The 18,704-nt window shown below is 37.0% G+C and overlaps 3 protein-coding genes across 3 annotated transcripts; 1 reads left to right on the top strand and 2 right to left on the bottom strand.

The window, feature by feature from the left end:
* The first annotated feature begins 504 nt into the window (after positions 1 to 504).
* Positions 505 to 1,751, top strand: LOC126883742 (uncharacterized). Its single transcript, XM_050649405.1, has 2 exons — positions 505 to 1,229; positions 1,279 to 1,751. The coding sequence occupies exons 1-2, from the start codon at positions 611 to 613 to the stop codon at positions 1,749 to 1,751; spliced, it is 1,092 nt and encodes a 363-aa protein (XP_050505362.1). The 5' UTR covers positions 505 to 610.
* A 2,886-nt stretch (positions 1,752 to 4,637) lies between these two features.
* Positions 4,638 to 5,923, bottom strand: LOC126883441 (uncharacterized). The gene is made up of 2 exons (XM_050648988.1): positions 5,430 to 5,923; positions 4,638 to 5,360 (listed from the first exon to the last, which is right to left on the bottom strand). The coding sequence occupies exons 1-2, from the start codon at positions 5,715 to 5,717 to the stop codon at positions 4,935 to 4,937; spliced, it is 714 nt and encodes a 237-aa protein (XP_050504945.1). The 5' UTR covers positions 5,718 to 5,923; the 3' UTR covers positions 4,638 to 4,934.
* An 11,097-nt stretch (positions 5,924 to 17,020) lies between these two features.
* LOC126883741 (uncharacterized) lies at positions 17,021 to 18,367 on the bottom strand. Its single transcript, XM_050649403.1, has one exon. It carries the CDS (start codon positions 18,365 to 18,367, stop codon positions 17,021 to 17,023), a length of 1,347 nt encoding a protein of 448 aa, XP_050505360.1.
* Positions 18,368 to 18,704: the final 337 nt, after the last annotated feature.

The raw sequence follows: 18,704 nt of genomic DNA, 5'->3' as shown, positions 1-18,704 counted from the left end.
GGCTGGGGAAGCGCTATTTAAGTCAGTTCATAATACATTATTCAACCCTCTCTATTCAGTTATATTCTGGGCTGAAATAGTGCTTGTCCAGAACTTTTGTAAGTACTTTTAATCACCAACTTTATAAAAGCTGATATAAAGCTGAAAAGGAGCTTTAATTTAATTAAATCGTTCATATTCGTTGCAAAAGGTGTATACTTAAGTTCGATGAAAAATGGCTTCTGCAGCTGATGATTATTAAGTATTATACAATTGCTTATATTTGCTATATAATTTTAATTATTTAGATAAAAGATATACACTGTGCTTTACTTATCTAATATTTAAAAAATATGGATAAAAAATCAATTCAAAATTTAAAAAAAATAAAAAATCTGGCCATTATTACCGAAAATTAAAGGTAAACTGTTCAAATTATGAAGAGTTTTAAAAAAATCTATATGCACCAAGTAGTGTTTCTTCTCATTCAAAAGCTAACGACACAGCATCAGGATCATTTAATTTTGTTTTAATTTTGTGAGTATATTTTAAATAAAAAATAATTTGTTACATAGGTTCTAAAGAACAGGAGTGTATTTCTAGCACATCAAGTGATCTTGACGATAATCTAATGGAAACCAGTGAAACATCAGATGATGGTGACCAGTTTATTGATGAAGACATTTTTAAAACAGAAGATACTGAAACGCAATTATTGCCTTGTTCAAGTACCGAATTAGGAAATTGGGCAATCCGACATAATATTACACATGCAGCTCTAAAAGATCTCCTACAAATAATCAAGAGACAGTATGATTCTAGTTTATTTATCGATGCTAGAACATTATTAAAAACGCCACAAAATACGAAAAAAAGTTGTAAAGTTATACAGGGTGGAGAATATTGGCATCAAGGTCTTGACGTTTGTCTAACGAACACTTTTAAAAACTTGTCAAAAGACATGTTAATACAGCTCAATGTAAATATAGATGGGTTGCCAATATATAAAAGTTCCAAACGTCAGTTTTGGCCAATTTTATGTAGCATATATGAAATGCCTGATATACAACTTATTATTGTTGGCATTTTCCATGGAAATAACAAGCCTCTAGATATAAATGAATTTTTGGAGCCTTTTGTTGAGGATGTTAAGCGGCTGCAATCAAATGGACTCTGTGTTAATGGGCATATGATTCACATAAAAATTAGATGCTTTATCTGCGATTCACCTGCACGGGCATTTATTAAAGGTATCTGTTTTTTTAAATTATTGCTTAAATTGACTAGTTTATTTTACAGGTGTAGTCAATTTCAATGGGATTAATGGATGCCTTAAATGCACTACTGAAGGCGAATATTCTTATCTTTCTCGAACTGTTGTATTTCCTGATATAAAATGTCCTCTTAGAACTGATGCAAAATTCAAAAGTAAACATTATGGTAAGCACCATAAAGGGCAAGAGTCACCAATTTTGAAAATTTCCGAAGTTGACATGGTGCAGGATTTTATAGTAGCAGATGAACTACATCTTTTAGAGCTAGGTGTGATGAAGCGTTGTCTAACAGGATGGAAAGATGGTTCTATGGGTTTCTCAAGTAAGCTATGTGCTCGTGATATTGAGAGGATCTCCAAACATTTAATATCTGTGAAACTTCCATCTGAAATTCATCGTTCCACAAGAGGATTAGATTGCCTGGCATACTGGAAAGGAGTAGAATGGCGCAATTTTCTTAATTATATTGGAATTGTTATTTTAAAAGCAGTGGCGTAACTAACGCCAATGCAACCAATGCGGTGCATTGGGGCGCAGGCCTTAGGGGGCGCAAAAAACTGATATTCTGGAAAAATTTTAGCTAAAAAATATGTTGAAGCAAAACTCCCTGTAGCTTCCCAAAAATAAAAAATGTAAAAAAATATTCGTGGTATTTTATTCCGTTCAATCACGACAGAATGTTGGTGATTTTTTTGTTTACTATTATCGTTATCTTATCTCCTCAGCGCGACGATGCACATCTGTGTTTATGGCTTTCTCATCACAACTGCTTTTGTTTATTTATCGTTGTTAGCTTATTCAGGTAAAATATTTTAGTATTATTTTAGTAACTAGGACAACGTGTCCCTGTCATGTGTCAGTCCAACAAAAATAATTTTGACTTAGAACAAGAACAATGAAGTTGCAGAAGCAAATGATCTTATAAAGCAAATGTCTTCATTTGATTTTGTTTTGATGTTAGTGTTTCAAAGTCGAATTTTAGAAAGAATCCAGATTACATCGAAAACCCTACAGAGATCCGATGTTAATCTAGATGATGCAAAGAATCTCCTTCAGAAGTGTTTATAGACTGTGAGCGAACTGCGAGGAGAATTCGACGATGTCCTGGATCAAGCCAGAAAGTTAGCTGCAAAGTGGAATATTGATTCCTCAATGACCTCCAAATGCAAAAGAAAAGTAAATACTTTTTTTGACGAACTTTCTAGTGACTATGAGTTTAGTGATCCTGTGCATTGCTTTAAAGTTAAGGTATTTTTGAGAGCTGTTGATATTCTTATTTCACAGTTAAACGAAAGGTTTAAATCTATGGTATGTATAACTGACACGTTCAGTTTTTTAAACCAAGATAATTTATTACATTTTTCTGACAAACAACTTGTAAAGTCAGCCTCTGAGTTTTGTAAAAAATATGAATCTGATGTGACTCATGCTTTGACCAATGAAGTAATTTGCTTTAGAAATGTAGTCAAAGACGATATCAAAAGTAATAAAATAAGCAAAATCAGCCACTTGGCTGATTATCTATTGATTAGGAATAAATTTATTGCATCAAGTGTCCCAAACGTAAGTACAGCATTAAGAATGTTTCTTACATTACCCGTAACTGTTGCAAGTAGTGAAAGAACTTTTTCTAAACTAAAAATAATAAAGAACTACTTAAGGAACTCTATGTCCAATACTAGACTGTGTGATCTTAGTGTAATTAGTATTGAACATGAAAGAGCTCGGTCTTTAGATGTAGAAAAGTTAGCAAAACTGTTCCTAGAAACAAAGAGCCGCAGGGGCTTTGTCAGGGAATAGGAATTAACGTACAGTGTTGTTCCTATGAGCTGTAGGTAGGTTTGACTATAAGAATGCATGATCTGGTAAAATTAATCAAAGTTTGAGAAACGGAACATAAACATTATATTGTTGCTTGCGATATCATGTATACGATACTGTATAGGGCACTGAATAAATAAAAAATGTTGAGTAAAGTAAGTAGTGTATATTTTGTCGTCCTAAAAAGTACATTAATTAATTGTAAGTATATAATGTGATCCTTACTTCAGTTATATTATTGGTATTTGGAAATGTTCAGTAACTTAAGGGGCCATCCTAGTGTAAAAATACGAATTTCGTGCTTTTACACTAAGATAGCCGCTTAATTTTACTTTCAATTAATTTTTTGAGTAATAACTTTTTAATAATTAACTTTAAAATTACTGTTATATTTCTTTGTATAATCTTTCTCTGGAGAAATGTCGTTGTTAGTTTCGTTGGAGGTTGGGGGGGGGGGGGGGTGGAGAATAAGTCTGGGAATAGGGGCGCACGAGGAATACTTACATTGGGGCGCAGGTCAGATTAGTTACTCCACTGTTTAAAAGATGTGTTGAACACTGACATTTATAAACATTTTTTACTTCTTTTTGGTGCTGTTAGAATATGTTCTTCTGACATGTATGCTGAAAATCGTTCGGTTGCCCAATTAATGTTTGAAAAATATATAGATGATTTTAAGATTATTTATGGCGTACAATTTATTACAAGCAACATTCATAACTTAGAATATGTGGTTGATGATGTTAATAGATTTGGACAACTTTTTACAATATCTACGTACCTACCCATTTGAGAATACATTATTTCAACTAAAAAAATTATTGCGCCAAGGAAATAACAGTTTGCAGCAAATTGTTAATAGAATTCGAGAAAGAAATTTAATATTGAGCAATGATACAAAAAAGACAAGTTTACAGCCAGAAATTAAGAAAAGGGGGAATGTTATCAAGTGCTACATTTATTCTCATAATTTTTGTTTAAGTAATGTTTTCAAAAATTCATGGTTTTTAACAAATGACAATGACATTGTTCAAATGAATTCTGCATCAGAAACAGGTGGTAAAATATTCATACATGGAAAATCTGTTAAGAAAAAAGAAGATTTCTTTAGTTATCCCATTCGATCATCAAATTTACACATATATATTTGCAACATTACAAATTTAAATAATATGAAACTTTATTTGCTAGAGAATGTTGTTTGTAAAATGGTTGTTATAAAATACAATGAAAGTAAAATTGTTTTTATTCCTCTTCTACACACTATTAAAAAATAAACAAAACTTGAATGTAAACTAAAAAGTTTTTTTAATAAAAATGTTCTTTTAGTCCGTGTCTGTATCATTATTATCATCCTCTTCAACCTCGTCATGTTCTATTATAGCATCTTCACCGTCAGCTTCATATTCTTCCATACCATATTCATCGTTATCTTCATCATATTCTTTTTCTTCATGAAATGATTGCTCATTTTCATTAAAAATTTCATTTTCGCCTGAAATAATAATTTTTATGTTATACATTTTTTTAATATAGGTACCTTTACCTTGTCTTTGAGCAACACCTTTTCTGTTTCCACTTACACGTTGCTTTTTAACCATTGATTTTTTTCTTCTCTGTATTGAAGATTGGCGGATGCCTCCAGTTAAACTACGCTTCTTTGCATTTCTTGTAATTCCAATTATAAATTTTTTCAACAATGCCTTCGAAAAATCTTTATTGGAACTTTGGACTATTGTAAAAAACACTTCTAAAATATTTTTGCAATTTTTAATACAACATTTTTCAGTGTTGCTTCTACTTCCTCCCGTCCACGAACACTGCACCATAATTTTTTTCTCAAAAAAATAATCTACAATACTATATAGCAGGTATCCAAACCATTACTAGTATCAGGAATATTACCAATAATTTTTTTAAAATAATTTCTCTAGAAAACAATATCAACATTAAATTTAAAGGATTAAATGAAAACTGAAATAATATAACTTCCACTTTCTTTTCATAATTTGGATCTTTGAGATTTTCCTCTAATTGACTTAACTCCTGTGAGGTTGAAACGGCATGAAATTCAAATTGAATATTGTCATCATCCTGATGATTGTTTTTAAAATTCTGCATTGCTGACAATAATTTGGCATCAAAATCTGATTTAATTGCCGCAACTGCCTTCACCAACATATCTTTTACGCACTCTGTTATATCATTTTTAAACTGATTAAATTTTTGCTGAATGTCATTCAACTTGTTAATAATGTCGTTTTTACTTTCTTCTCCAATCAAAGGCTTATAATTAAGGGTGCAAAAAAAAAGTAATTAAAGTAATAATTTTAAATGTTTCCAATAAAAACTTACCTGTTCGATGACATTTAAAAACTGCGCATTTGCAATTGCTTCAGGAGAAATAATTGCCTCATCCGAAAAATTGGTTTCCAAAATTATATTTTCGCTTTCAACAACAGGCTCAGGAGTTTCTTCCGGTATGATTGGTTGAAACGAACAAAATTTTGACGATGATGATGCAAACAAAGTTTCAAAATTTTGTTGACTAGTGACCTTTTTTGTGTTTCTTACTTTATTTTTTTCTTTCATTTCTCCTAAAACCTCGGAATCAGTTGAAGACGTTGCCGAACCTCCCGACATTTCTAAAAGTTCAGTTTCAGCTGCAATGCGATTTTTATAATAATTTCTTTTGATGCGACATATTATTTTATTCCACGTAATGTCTGGAGTAGAATTGACATCCTTTATCAGATTTTTCACGTTTTTTGGTGGCCAAAATAAAAGTTTGTTTTTTATCCACTTGTGTGGAACAACAGTTAAGACCGACCTTCCAGCTTCTATCGTCTCAATGATTTTAAAATGGGGTTCTGTAATAAATTAAACTAATTAAAATTTCAAATATTAACTACAATATTACATACATAAGTAGAAAAAAAGAAGATTTAAATTTCATCCAATGCATAGGCAACTCATATTACGTTCTTATAATAATAAAAGTATACATACTTTTTATTTACCCATTATTTTAATAAGAAGATTTGTAACTTATTAGTAGTTTGTTAATATCAGTCTCCTTATATAAATAAATATATCCCAGGTTTATTCTAATTATTTAAGACCAAAATATTTCATAATAAAATAAGTTTAATACTAAATGTAAAAAATAATTAACCTAACTTTTTTTAAATGTATAATATTGATAATTATTAATATCCATTTTTACAAACACTTTATATACTTAAAGAATAAATAATAAACAACGTACTTACCTGGATTACAATTATTCATTTTGACTTAAAACTTACGCAAAAATCATTATAAAAATACGAAAAACAAATAAATTTTGATCTCCGTTTACAGACAAGACAGTATTTTCGCGGTAAATCCCAGGAGTGTTTTGTTCTGCTAATAATCAATCTCAATTCAGCTAAAATTTAGTGAATGTGGCGTTGTTTACTTTTGTAGCAAGTATTCAGAAGTTATTCAACTAAAATTCCGATAATTATTTTCAGCTTTTGTTCGACAAATAAACATCGCTTCTTCAAATTTATTTCAGCTGTTGTTCAGCTTCCAAAGCTTTTCATTTATACAATAAAATACACATTTTTGGTAAGTGCCAGATTAGCTCAGTGGGATAGGCAGTGATATATGGATCGAAAGGTAGCAGGTTCAAATCGCACAGAAGACACTATAAAATAAAAAAAGTAAGTATTACGATTTTAAATAAAATAATAAAATAAGTGTGAAATTGAAGTTAAAAGAAAGCTATAATGTCGATAATAAATCGTAATAAATATATATAAAAAAAAAACATTTTTGTTTTATTTATAAAAAGCTGAAGAATAGTTGAAAAATAGACTGTATAATATCTGCAAAAGCTACTTTTCAGCAAGGAAACAAATTATATAACACGTGAAAATTGGCCAAAAGCAGCTGAACAAAGGCTGAAAGTAAAGCTGTTTAGAAACTGAATAAGTATATTTCTTCATTTTTCAGAAGTGGTACAGTAGCAATATGAATAGCCATATAAAAGTTGAAGAAGCGCTTATAAATGCTACTTTATTCAGCTTTAAGCTGATTATCCTCTCCTTTTTCGCCTGTTTAGAAACTGAACAGATGCATAAACAAACTAATCGACTACCTTTGTTCAACATGCAAGCTTCTAAAATTAGCTGATGAAACGTTAAATCAACTTAAAATGTTTGTTGGGACACGCACTGGCGTACTTTGTACGCCAGATATAAGAATTCTACTGGAAATATATTTAAAAATTTAATTTTTGACCTTACTTATTTTTCTAACCTATCACTGGAATGTGCTTTACAATTTGGTTTTAGTTTCGTTATAATCGGCGTTCTGGAAAGATCGCAATTTACATTTTATTATTTGTTGTTTCCGGTGGTGGACAATATACCCCAGGATTATATTACTATAAGTCGTAATATAAGTACATATTTTAATTGTTTTTTAGTCATTATGGCAAAAAATATATTTTTCTTTGTAAACAATACTTTTTCTCCTGTAAAAAATCACATTTAAAAAAAATTTTTATTAGTAATTTTATTTATCATGGAATCCAGTTATTCCATGATTCCAGTTATAAATCCCAATTGGCTTACTGAAAAGGAACTCCAAGTATTCACTGATGCCGAATAAGGTTTATAACAAACAACTAAGTGTATTTTTTCAAAAAAAAAATTAAACCAATCCGCTGTTTTTAAGTGTATTTTCTTGTGGCGTACAAAGTACGCCACGCGTGTAGTTATGTTATAACTTGATGCGCGGGTAGTTAAAGGTTAAAACAAATTACAAACACTTCTATTATCGACATTGCACAAGAATTCAAAAAGGATGCATCTACAACAGATAGGCTCTTGTCTCAATGGAGAAACATAGTTCACATTAAATGGGAATGCACATCTTCCACCGTAGAATTCTGAAATGAAGTAATTGATTATAAAGATGCAGCTGGTAATAACCCCTTTAAAGAATTATCTCAACTAGCAATATCCTTATTATCACTGCCATATTCCAATGCGGAAATTGAATGTGTTTTCAGTCAAATGAGAAATGCATGTTGTCAAAACCAAGCTTTGCAACCGGTTGTCTGTAAAAACTTTAAATGCCATTTTATACATCAAGTTCGGCCTGAAGAGAGCAGGGAAATGCTGTTACTCTTATACAGTTCCTGATAACGTACTGCGGTCTATAGGTACCAAGGAGAGTTCATAGAGAAATAAAACAAGTTGTTTTATCAACTTGTTTTATTTCTCTATGGGAGAGTTACAGTTTGGATAATCAGGCTTCCACGTCTACATGCACATCAGTTGCGGATGAAGACCAAGATACCTATCAACATTTTATTTGAAAACATAATCAATTAAAGAATAAAATATTATTTTTCGTTCGTTTCCTTGATTAATAAACATTTGAAGTTAAATGACGTGTTATTATTTTATTTGATAGGTATTAAAAAATATTGGCATAATTTTTAGCATTACTAAGTGCGTTCGTGGGTACCTGAAATTGTCAGAAAATTGGATAAATTGTCAGAAAACGCATGCGCACTTTAAAATAATATAAAATAATATCGTAAATAGATAAATATACAAGGTATATTTACCTATTATAATTTAATAATTAGTTATTAATATTAATTAAAAGTAAATATACCTTGTTTATTTATCTATTAACGATATTATTTATATTAAGTGAGGTTAGAAATTGTCGGCGACAATTTGTCAACTGTACCCGCGAACGCACCTATTATAAAGCAATTAGCATAATTTTAGCAAAATTTTAACAGAGGTTTGGCAAATATTATATTGGTCGGGTTGGCAACACTGGCTACTAGGTAGCAGATTACAGATTGGAAAAACTGTCAAAGTTGAATGAAATACTTTTATATCAGAGTTCTCTGAAAAAGCCGTTTCGTTGAGACAGAAAAAGTAGTACTGCCATAATTTTTGTCACGTAGCTGCAAGAACTATATTCCGAAGTTAATTCTGAGAAAATTTGGATAAAAATAACTAATAATTTGGAATTTAAAGTTTGATTGATTTTTTGACAAGGTAGTGGTGTCAGAATTTGAATTGCTGCCAGCTTTTGAAAGTCAGGTATTTTAATAAAATCCTTTATAAATTATAATTTTAATAGCCTAAATTAAAACATTTTAATAGAATAATTAAAAAAAAAATAAAGCAAACTAGTTTTAAAAATGGGGGACACGTCTGGGGGTGATAAGCCCCCAGATTTAAATTTAGTCGAAAAAAATGATAACTTTGATGTTCCAATGACTACAGATACGAGTTATATAGGCAATCTAAGTAATAATAATTTAAGAAATAACAAAAAACAAATACTTGTGAATGATAAAAAAGAAAGTATAAATTTAAATAACATCCCATCTAGATATGATATTTATGATAAAGGTCCGTTTGAAGTCTATATAGAATCCAATAATGAAAATTTAAATATCGGGAAATATAACTATTTGGCCATAGCTAGAGAAATCTATGATCTAAAATTAAATGAAATCTTTAAAACTCATAAAAAGGGGATAAATAGAATCAGTGTGGAATTTAAAAACAGAAAAGCGGCAAATGATTTTTTGGACTCAAATACGTTAAAAGATAAAGGATATGACTTGTTCATCCCTAATAAGAATGTAACCTGTAAAGGTATTGTGAAATTCATCAATAGAGACTTCACAGAGGATACCCTGTTGAAATACTCAGAACCCAATACAAAAAATTGTAAAATTATTTATGTCAAACGTTTTAATAGAAGAATTAAGCAAAAAATGGATGAGATATCTCAACAGGGCAGCCAAAGTGAGGAGGTGGTTACACTTCTCCCAACTGGAACTGTTTGTTATACCTTTACAGGGACTACTTTACCGAGGGGAGTATTGATCTGCGGTATAGAACATAGAGTCTTGCCATATATAATGCCAGTTATACAGTGTTATAACTGCTTAAATTACGGGCACACCAAAAATCTGTGCAAAACAAAAAATAGTAAATGCATTAACTGTACTAAAATACATGAACCAAATGAAACGTGTGTTATGAAATGTGTTCACTGTAATAGTATTGAGCATAATAGCACAAGCCATCAATGTCCCGAATTTACGAGACAAAAAAAAATTAGAGAGATGATGTCTTTAGAAAATCTATCTTTTTTTGAGGCTTCTGAAAAAATTCCAAAAACAAAAAACAATAATTTCATTAACCATCCGAGTGATTTCCCTGCCTTTCAAGGCACTAAAAACCTGGAACCACAAAGTATCCCATTAAACTCTAGAAGAACGACACACGTCAGTAATCAACAAAAATCCAGCACTTATAGTGTCACACTTAAAGGAAATAAAAGGCGAGCACAAGATAATGGGACATATGATAAAGATCTACACAACGAAAATATATTAAACCCCAATGGTAGGTTGGCATCCACTTCCTCCATGGCATACAGTACCCCAAATTCACCAAATTTTAATAAAACCAATAAACAAACCTCTGAAAACGTTTTCAGAGAAAGCTCTCAGTCCCTTCAAGATATTATGAATATGGCTAGTAAATTAAATAATTCAGACATAGAACATGTTCTCAATTTTATTGCACAAATTTGTAATTTTAAAAGCACAGGCTCACATACGTTTGACACAGGCTATTTAGATATTAACTCATCACCCCCATCATTTTATGGATCAAAATAAAAATAAAAAATTCCAAATGCAAGGCTGTCTCACTCTCATGCAGTGGAACATTAGAAGTATTAAACCAAATTATGATAATTTAAAAACCTTCATTAAAGAACTTAAACCAGATGTAACCTTATTAAATGAAACATGGACAAATAACACGTATATATTTAATATAAAAAACTATTTCTTATACAGGGAAGATAGATATGATGGATATGGTGGCATTATGATCCTAATTAAAGATAGTTTTGAACACACTAGTATACGAGTGAGCAACTCTGACAGAACATCAAATATGCAGGTGATAGGTATAAACTTACCAAAATTTGGCCTAAATATAATTAATATCTACAACCCTTCAGGTCAGCAAATAAAACAATCAACATGGAATAAAATTAAAAAAGATTTTCACAAACCTTATATAATCATGGGAGACTTAAATGCACATGATCAGGTATGGGGATGTGCTGGTAACAACCATAATGGGAAAATAATAATGGAATTCGTTGATGAAGAACAATTTAGTTATAATGAATGATGGTACCTCCACCAGAATGGTACAACCAGGGCAGAATCCATCAGCAGTTAATCTTACCATAGTAACTCAAGATTTAGCATCTAAGTGTCATTGGTGGGTACACCCAGATACTGGACAAAGTGACCATTTCCCAACTATATGTGAAATTAACCAAACACAATCCTCAAATGGAGGCAGCACATTAAGGCCGCGTCTCACCATCAAATAATTTGATCAAACAGTTTGAGCAAACTTGACGTACTTGAGGAAGTACGTCAAAGTGACGTCACAATTGCAGTTTTTTTGAAATTCTAAAAATCTGTTCTCTCACTATCAGTCTAGTTTGATCAAATTTTTGTATTGAGTTGTCTAACTTGTTTGTACTTTATTTAAAATTAAAATTTTTCATTATTATTGTACGATACCGTCTATAATGTTCTAAGGTCCTACTAAGAAATAAGAAAAGTCAATTACCTTAAATCTACGACTTCCGAAGTCTCAGCAAACACACGAACTGGTTGACGTCCTCTGCGATGGCGATGAGACACCACCTCTAGTATCCGCCACTGTCTTACTGCTCCCGGGTCCCAGCTAATCCGCCATTTAGTGTTCCAAGTCTACACTCTAGACGACAACTTCGGACATAGTTAGTACTGTATTACGCGAATTCGTATTTTTTTCCCGCAGATCACTAGTAGTTCCGATCGCACCCCTTTCCTCAAGGAATTAATCCGTAACAAGAAAAAAATTACCCTTCGTTCGCTTACACACAAGCCGAGCAAAAAAAAACATTCCAATCGTCTTTTATTTTGACCGTTCTTCGCAGCGCACTCCCCAAAGAACAAAATAACACTACCATAAAATCCTCGAATCTGTTTTTCTCTCGTCTCTTAGAAGTTTCAACACCCAACAAACGAAATCATAAATCTCTTTTACTATCCTCCAAAATGCACCTGCTCCTATCGCGTGTCATAAACATTTTTATTATCAGCCGCCGACGAAAAACATATCGAATTACACGGAAAGAATTTGTTACCGCGACGAACAACAGTCACCCGGCTGACGGCCATAAAACCAGGGACGTTACATCACTCCCCTCCACATAAAAAGATTGCCCCAAGGGTAATCCTTTTCAATCCTCTATACGATATCTAAGGGGTTTTCGCCTCTCTCGCTGAGGCCGGCCTCCTCTTGATAACCCAGGTTCCTCCACGGTTGCTTCGTTAATTATGTCTAGGATTTCCTCGTCACCCGAACTTTCCCCTACTTCTGCCGCTACCATCTGCTCTTCTTCACTGTTGGTGTCCGTAAGCTGCTGTAAGTCGTGCAGTTCTTCACTGAGACCGGAGTCATCTGTCCAGAACTCACTTTCGTTAATTCCATCGGAGGTTGGAGTGTATCGTTGTGGAGGCCTTCTCGTTCTTGGGGTTATCATTCTCGATTCGTCCGGAACGTCTCCAATATCTGCCGTACCCCCTAAGTCATCGTCGTTAACTTCTGGTTCTCTTGCATAACCCCATACAATTTCTCCTTCCTCGTCGCTTCCTTCGTCGTCGGTCATTCTGGGTCTCTCTTCTACTCCATCTTCTATTATTCGCGGAAGGGATAACGTAGGTTTTGCTTGGTTGCCGATTTGTTCTTCCGATACGTCTGGATCTTCCCAGGCTTTATAATATTTTAGCCGATCTATGTGGTAAGTTTGGGTCTTACCGTCGCCCTTATCTACCACGTAGTTCACAGCCCCGCGTTTTTCTATGATTTTGTATGGCCCACTCCATGGTTTGAAAAACTTCTTACTGACTCCGCTGGGCACGATCGGATTTTGAATATATACATAATCACCCTCCTTTAAATTTCTCTCGTGCCTTCCCCGATTCATTCTCTCGGCATTAGTTTGTTCTAGTTTCCGCGCTTGTTCTGCTGCTAATATATAAGCCTCGTCCAGTCGCCTTCGCAGTTCCGCTGGGTAGCTTAACTCTCCTCGGTCATCTATTCTCGGTCCCACGTCACAGTCAAAAGGAATATGTACTTCCCTCCCAAAGGTTAACCAATTTGGGGTAAAGCCCGTAGCATTATGTTTCGCACTCCGGTAAGCCATTAGCGCCAGTCCTATATGTTCGTCCCAGTCCCGTGCCTTACTGTTCACATAATGCTTCACCATTCCAATAAGTGTTCGGTGCAATCGCTCCACCCGTCCATTTACTTGGGGCCGATACGCCGTGGTTTGAATCTTCTTGATTCCCAATAGTCTACAAACTTCTTTCATTCGCTCCGAAACAAAATTTGTCCCTTGATCCGTCAGTAACCGCTCCGGCGCTCCATGCCGAAGGACGACCTCGTTCACAAAAACACGCGCCACAGTTTCGGCCGATAAGTCTTTTATGGGTATCGCCTCAGCATATCGCGTAAAGTGGTCTACGTACGTCAAGAGATATTTATTACCTCTCTGCGTTTGTGGCAAAGGACCCACTATATCCATTCCTACCATTTCGAGAGGTCTAGACGTATGGTATGGTTCACAAATGGGCACCCTATTTACACTTTTCGTCCGTCCACATTCTCTACAGTCCTCAACATGCTTTCTTACGTCCTTTTGCATGGTTTCCCAGTAAAACTGCGACTCCGCCCACTGAAGTGACCGCTGTACCCCACAATGTCCCGCACTCGGTTCATCATGTGTCCGCTTCAACACCCGATTTCTCATTTTTTCGGGTACTACGACTCGCCACCTACCGCCCGTCACTTTGTATAGTACGCCGTCCAAATCCTTTCGATATTCCTCGCTACCACTGTTGACATAGCGCTGGCACTCGTTATCGGACTCTTGAGTTCTTTTGATCCACTCCCGATCTATTGAGTAATCTTCATCGCGCCTAACATTTGCTACGGCTCTACTTAAAGCGTCCGCGTTTACGTGTCTCTTTCCCGGCTTATACACTACCTCATACTCGTACTCGGCCAGTTTCATTTGCCATCTCGCTAGTCTAGACGACGGATCTTTCACCTGCAACGTCCAACGTAACGGCGCATGATCGGTGATTACGCTAAACCTCCGCCCGTATAAGTAGCACCTAAACTGACCGATTCCCCAAACCATCGCTAAAAGTTCCTTCTCCGTTACCGAGTAGTTTCTTTCCGCCGTGTTGAGTTGCCTTGAAGCGTAGGCTATCGGATGCTCTTCTCCTCCAAGTCGCTGTGACAAAACCGCACCTAAAGCTAGTCCCGACGCATCAGTCGCTAGGATGAATGGCAGTTCAAAATCTGGATAGCGCAATACGGGGTGTTTCGACAAACTCTCTCTTAGTCGGTCGAACGCTTCCACTCTAGTTGGGGTCCACTCAAACGTAGTTTCCACTCTTATTAGTTCCGTTAGCGGCTTAGCTATTTCCGCATACCCTTTTATGAACCGCCGATAATATCCCGTCAACCCCAGAAAGGCGCGTACTTCTCGCACAGTCTTCGGCCGCGGATATGTACGTATTGCTACAACCTTCTGTGGGTCAGGTTTTACACCTGCGCTGGTGACTAAATGACCCAAATATATCAGTTCACTCATCATGAACTGACATTTCTTAAGGTTCGCTTTAACACCTACTTCACGTAGCCGCTGTAAAACATTTCGCAACCGCCTATTGTGTTCCGTCTCATCCGCTGCAAAGATCACTACGTCGTCCAAGTAAACATAGCACTCCGTCCCCTTTATTCCCATTAGTACCGCGTCAATGAATCTCTGGAACGTCGCTGGTGCTCCTGACAGTCCAAACGCCATCCGGTTATATTCATAGTGTCCATCAATCGTATTGAACCCAGTCTTCTCTCGGTCCTCTGGTCTGATCTCAATCTGATGGTACCCGCTGGCTAGATCAATGGTCGTGTACCACTGGCATTTTCCCAACCGATCCAATGTTTCATTTATGTTGGGAAGGGGATAGGTGTCCGCCCTTGTCACCGCGTTCAACCCCCTAAAATCAGTACAAAACCTGTACTTTGCCTCTTCCCCCTCCAGAGCCTTTTTCTTTACCAACACCACTGGCGCTGCCCATGGTGAAGTCGACGGTGCAATTATACCCTTGTCCAGAAGATCCTGTATTTGCCGTCTCATCTCGTCCTGCAAGCGGAAAGGCACTCTATAAGCCGGTTTAGCTATCGGGGCAGCATCCCCCGTGATGATCTTATGTTGCACCTGATTAGTACATGAGAATTCCCCCTCCGTCTCTGCATCCATCACATCGCGGTATTCAAGCAATATCTCCCCTATATTTTTTTCCTGCCCAACTGACAAGTGGGCCAACTTCTCGTGAATTTCCTCTGTGAAGTCGGACCCTTGAGATTCAACTCTCACCTGTCTCACCATCTTGGTATTATCTCGAGTGATTATTGCCGTCTTTCCTACGACTCTTCCCGAACTTAGCTCCACGGGTTCCTGGTTACAATTTATGAACTTCACCCATACATTATCTCCCATTCGCGTTGCCATCACTCGGTTCACTCTAACACCTGATGGTAGGTGTCCAAACTGCTCGACAATTATTTCCTCTGGTTGGTTCGGTCCTCTAATTTTGGCTTTTAGTATAGTTTCGCTCCAGGCTGGCAGGTGGGCCCTACTTTTTAGTACCACTTCAGCTGGCTCCCAATTTTTCTGACAGACTCCGCCGCAAATTGCTCTTATTCGCCGATCCTTTGGTGCCCGCTGAATCTCGCCATCTATTACTTTAAAATACTCTCCTTCATCCATATGATCTCCCTGAATCTGAGTCCTCTGCAAACACACAAATTCGTCTTCCTTGCTCCTTCCATTTTCCTTTGTTTCTTTGAAATATTCCCGTACAAACTCGACATGTTTCTTCTGGTTCTCTCTATGCTCTTCACTTTGGTGCGAAATAATGGGGATATTATCCTCCTCTGCCTCAAGTAACTTAAAACGATTCTTCAATTCTATTCCACCACGTATTCCACTTTCATCAGCTGTACGCTTTATCGTTAATAATATCTACAGTATAATACCATTAATAATATCTACAGTACCATGACCTGGCCAAACCATTTCCTCGATTTCCCATTCATCTCCAATCCATCGCTGAAGAAGTGGTTTCAGGAAGCGTCCATGACTATCCGCTGCGATCACTAATGTTCGTCGAGCAGAAGTTTCCTTACGGTTAACCCCCCTACCGTCATTTCCTAGCTTTTTCATTGTTGTCTCCACATGATACTCCTTGATTTCGTTTCGCTGTAAATCAAATGTTACTTTTCTCCTTTTACCTCCCAGTATCTCGTGAGTGACTTTCCGTATAACAGGTATCATGGCCTCCTTCGTCCGCAATTCATTTCTATTAACGTCGATCACCAGTCCAAGTCGTTTCATCAGATCGAGTCCCAATATACCTTCAGTTCCACAGTCCACATCGACTATCCATACCTCATGTATGGCTGCGGTATCACCGATGGTTACGTTTAGCTTCTGCTTACCCTGGATGCGCTGACATACCCCCGTCACCCCCGTAATGGTCTCGCTTCGGCCGGTGATAACTGGTACACCCTCCATAGCTTCTCGCAGTAAGGTTACATCGGCTCCCGTATCCACTAAAACTTTTCTATTAGCCCCTTGAAAATCGGCGGTAATTATCAAGGATGTTACTCCCCCTGCGGTTACGGTCGCTTTCCCAATATATCCCCCTCCAGTTTTCTGGGCCATCTCCAAGCTAGGGGAACCTGGAGGGCCACCTAGTTTGGGGAAACGCTACGGCTTTCAGCCCGTCTTCCGGCTAGGCTCGCATAATCTTCCACCCCCCTGTCTGACTTATCTGATTCCCATGGCCGTTGTCGCCGCGAAAATGGGCCCCTCCTCGCGGATGTTCCAGTATTTTGGCACTGTCTCCACACGTGACCGCCATATCCACAATTATCGCATATGGTCTGTGGACATGTGTTTATAAAGTGCCCCAGTCGCCCACACTGAAAGCATTCTTCGTTGCTCGCCCTTTTCCCCACCCGTGTTCCTTCTTCCGGTTTCCAACGTGACTCTCCACTCTTCTGGTTGCCCAGATGTATCGTGCACTCCCGTGTCCAGTGACCAACCTGTCCACACCTTCTACATGGGGTGTACGGTACTCTGCGCAGTGATCTCTGCCGCTCTCCTTGCACTTCTCCAGCCGGATTCGCCCTATCATGCCATTTACTCCCGCCCGCTACTATAGCATCTGCGCGGTTCATCTTTACAAATCCTTCCTTCTTCCCACCTTCGATCCGCCGAATTCCTCTTCGCTCGCTGCTATTGCTTACTATCGTCGCAAAGCTCTCCTCAGAACCGCTGCTGTTTGCTTCTTCTTCCTCTAGTTCCTTCTTCACCTTCCTTACTCTTTTCCGGTCACCTTCCTCTCCTATGTCCTTCAACATATCCAATACCACCGTCAGGGTATTTACTCCCTTCCTAGCCTTCACCACACGTCGTACCTCGCTATTTAAACCCTCCATGAATACTCCCAAGATCATCTCCTCTCGAATCTCATTCGCTACTTGCTTTTCCTCTTCTTTCTCATATTCTTTCACAACATAGCGCGCCGCTGTTCTACACCTATCAGCGAATCTCCGATAATTTTCCCCCTCCTTCCGTCGGATGTTCATTAGTTTCGCCATTTCCTCCACTCTGTCTTTTTTCACCCCAAACCGCTGCAATAGCAGCCCTTTTATCTCCTTCCATGTCCATCCCTCTTGCTTCTGACTCGTCGCATTTCGCAAAAATTCTGCCGACTCGCCAATCATTCTTCGTCTCACCAAATCAGCTGTGTTCTGCTCAGTCCACCCATTAATTTGCTGCAACATCTCTACTCTCTCAACAAACTCCTCTACACTCATCTCTCCTTCGCTACCACACCATTCTTTCACCTCTCTGGCACCTATCATTTCCACCCTCCTATTTCCGGCCATTCTCAGTTCTTCCATTTCCTTCCTCAAATAGTTCAGTTCGTTTTGTGCGACCCTCTGTCTCTCATCTTGTAACTTGCATACTTCCTCTCTCGCCTTTTCTAACTCTTGTTTCAACCTATCTACCTCGTCACCAACTTCCGCCATGGTTTTTAGAGACAAAACAAAACCCCAGTCTTACACCCGTCGGCACCGTGCCTTTCGCTTGGTTCTCGTCACACCTATACCCCGAGTAGACAGCCCAATGTCCACGACAACTAATAACTAATCTATCCCACCGCTGCCACCATTGTACGATACCGTCTATAATGTTCTAAGGTCCTACTAAGAAATAAGAAAAGTCAATTACCTTAAATCTACGACTTCCGAAGTCTCAGCAAACACACGAACTGGTTGACGTCCTCTGCGATGGCGATGAGACACCACCTCTAGTATCCGCCACTGTCTTACTGCTCCCGGGTCCCAGCTAATCCGCCATTTAGTG

This window comes from Diabrotica virgifera, chromosome 4 (assembly GCF_917563875.1).
Source record: "Diabrotica virgifera virgifera chromosome 4, PGI_DIABVI_V3a".
NCBI classification, from domain to species: domain Eukaryota; kingdom Metazoa; phylum Arthropoda; class Insecta; order Coleoptera; family Chrysomelidae; genus Diabrotica; species Diabrotica virgifera.
This window is presented reverse-complemented; position numbering and strand designations above follow the sequence as displayed.

Excerpts from the sequence above, each read along its gene's own strand:
- LOC126883742 (XM_050649405.1), top strand. The coding sequence starts at position 611 with ATGGAAACCAGTGAAACATCAGATGATGGTGACCAGTTTATTGATGAA. Across the intron at positions 1,230-1,278 it reads TGCACGGGCATTTATTAAAG|GTGTAGTCAATTTCAATGGG; the intron begins GTATCTGTTTTT and ends TTTATTTTACAG.
- LOC126883441 (XM_050648988.1), bottom strand. The coding sequence starts at position 5,717 with ATGTCGGGAGGTTCGGCAACGTCTTCAACTGATTCCGAGGTTTTAGGA. Across the intron at positions 5,361-5,429 it reads TTTTAAATGTCATCGAACAG|CCTTTGATTGGAGAAGAAAG; the intron begins GTAAGTTTTTAT and ends CTTAATTATAAG.
- LOC126883741 (XM_050649403.1), bottom strand. The coding sequence starts at position 18,367 with ATGGCGGAAGTTGGTGACGAGGTAGATAGGTTGAAACAAGAGTTAGAA.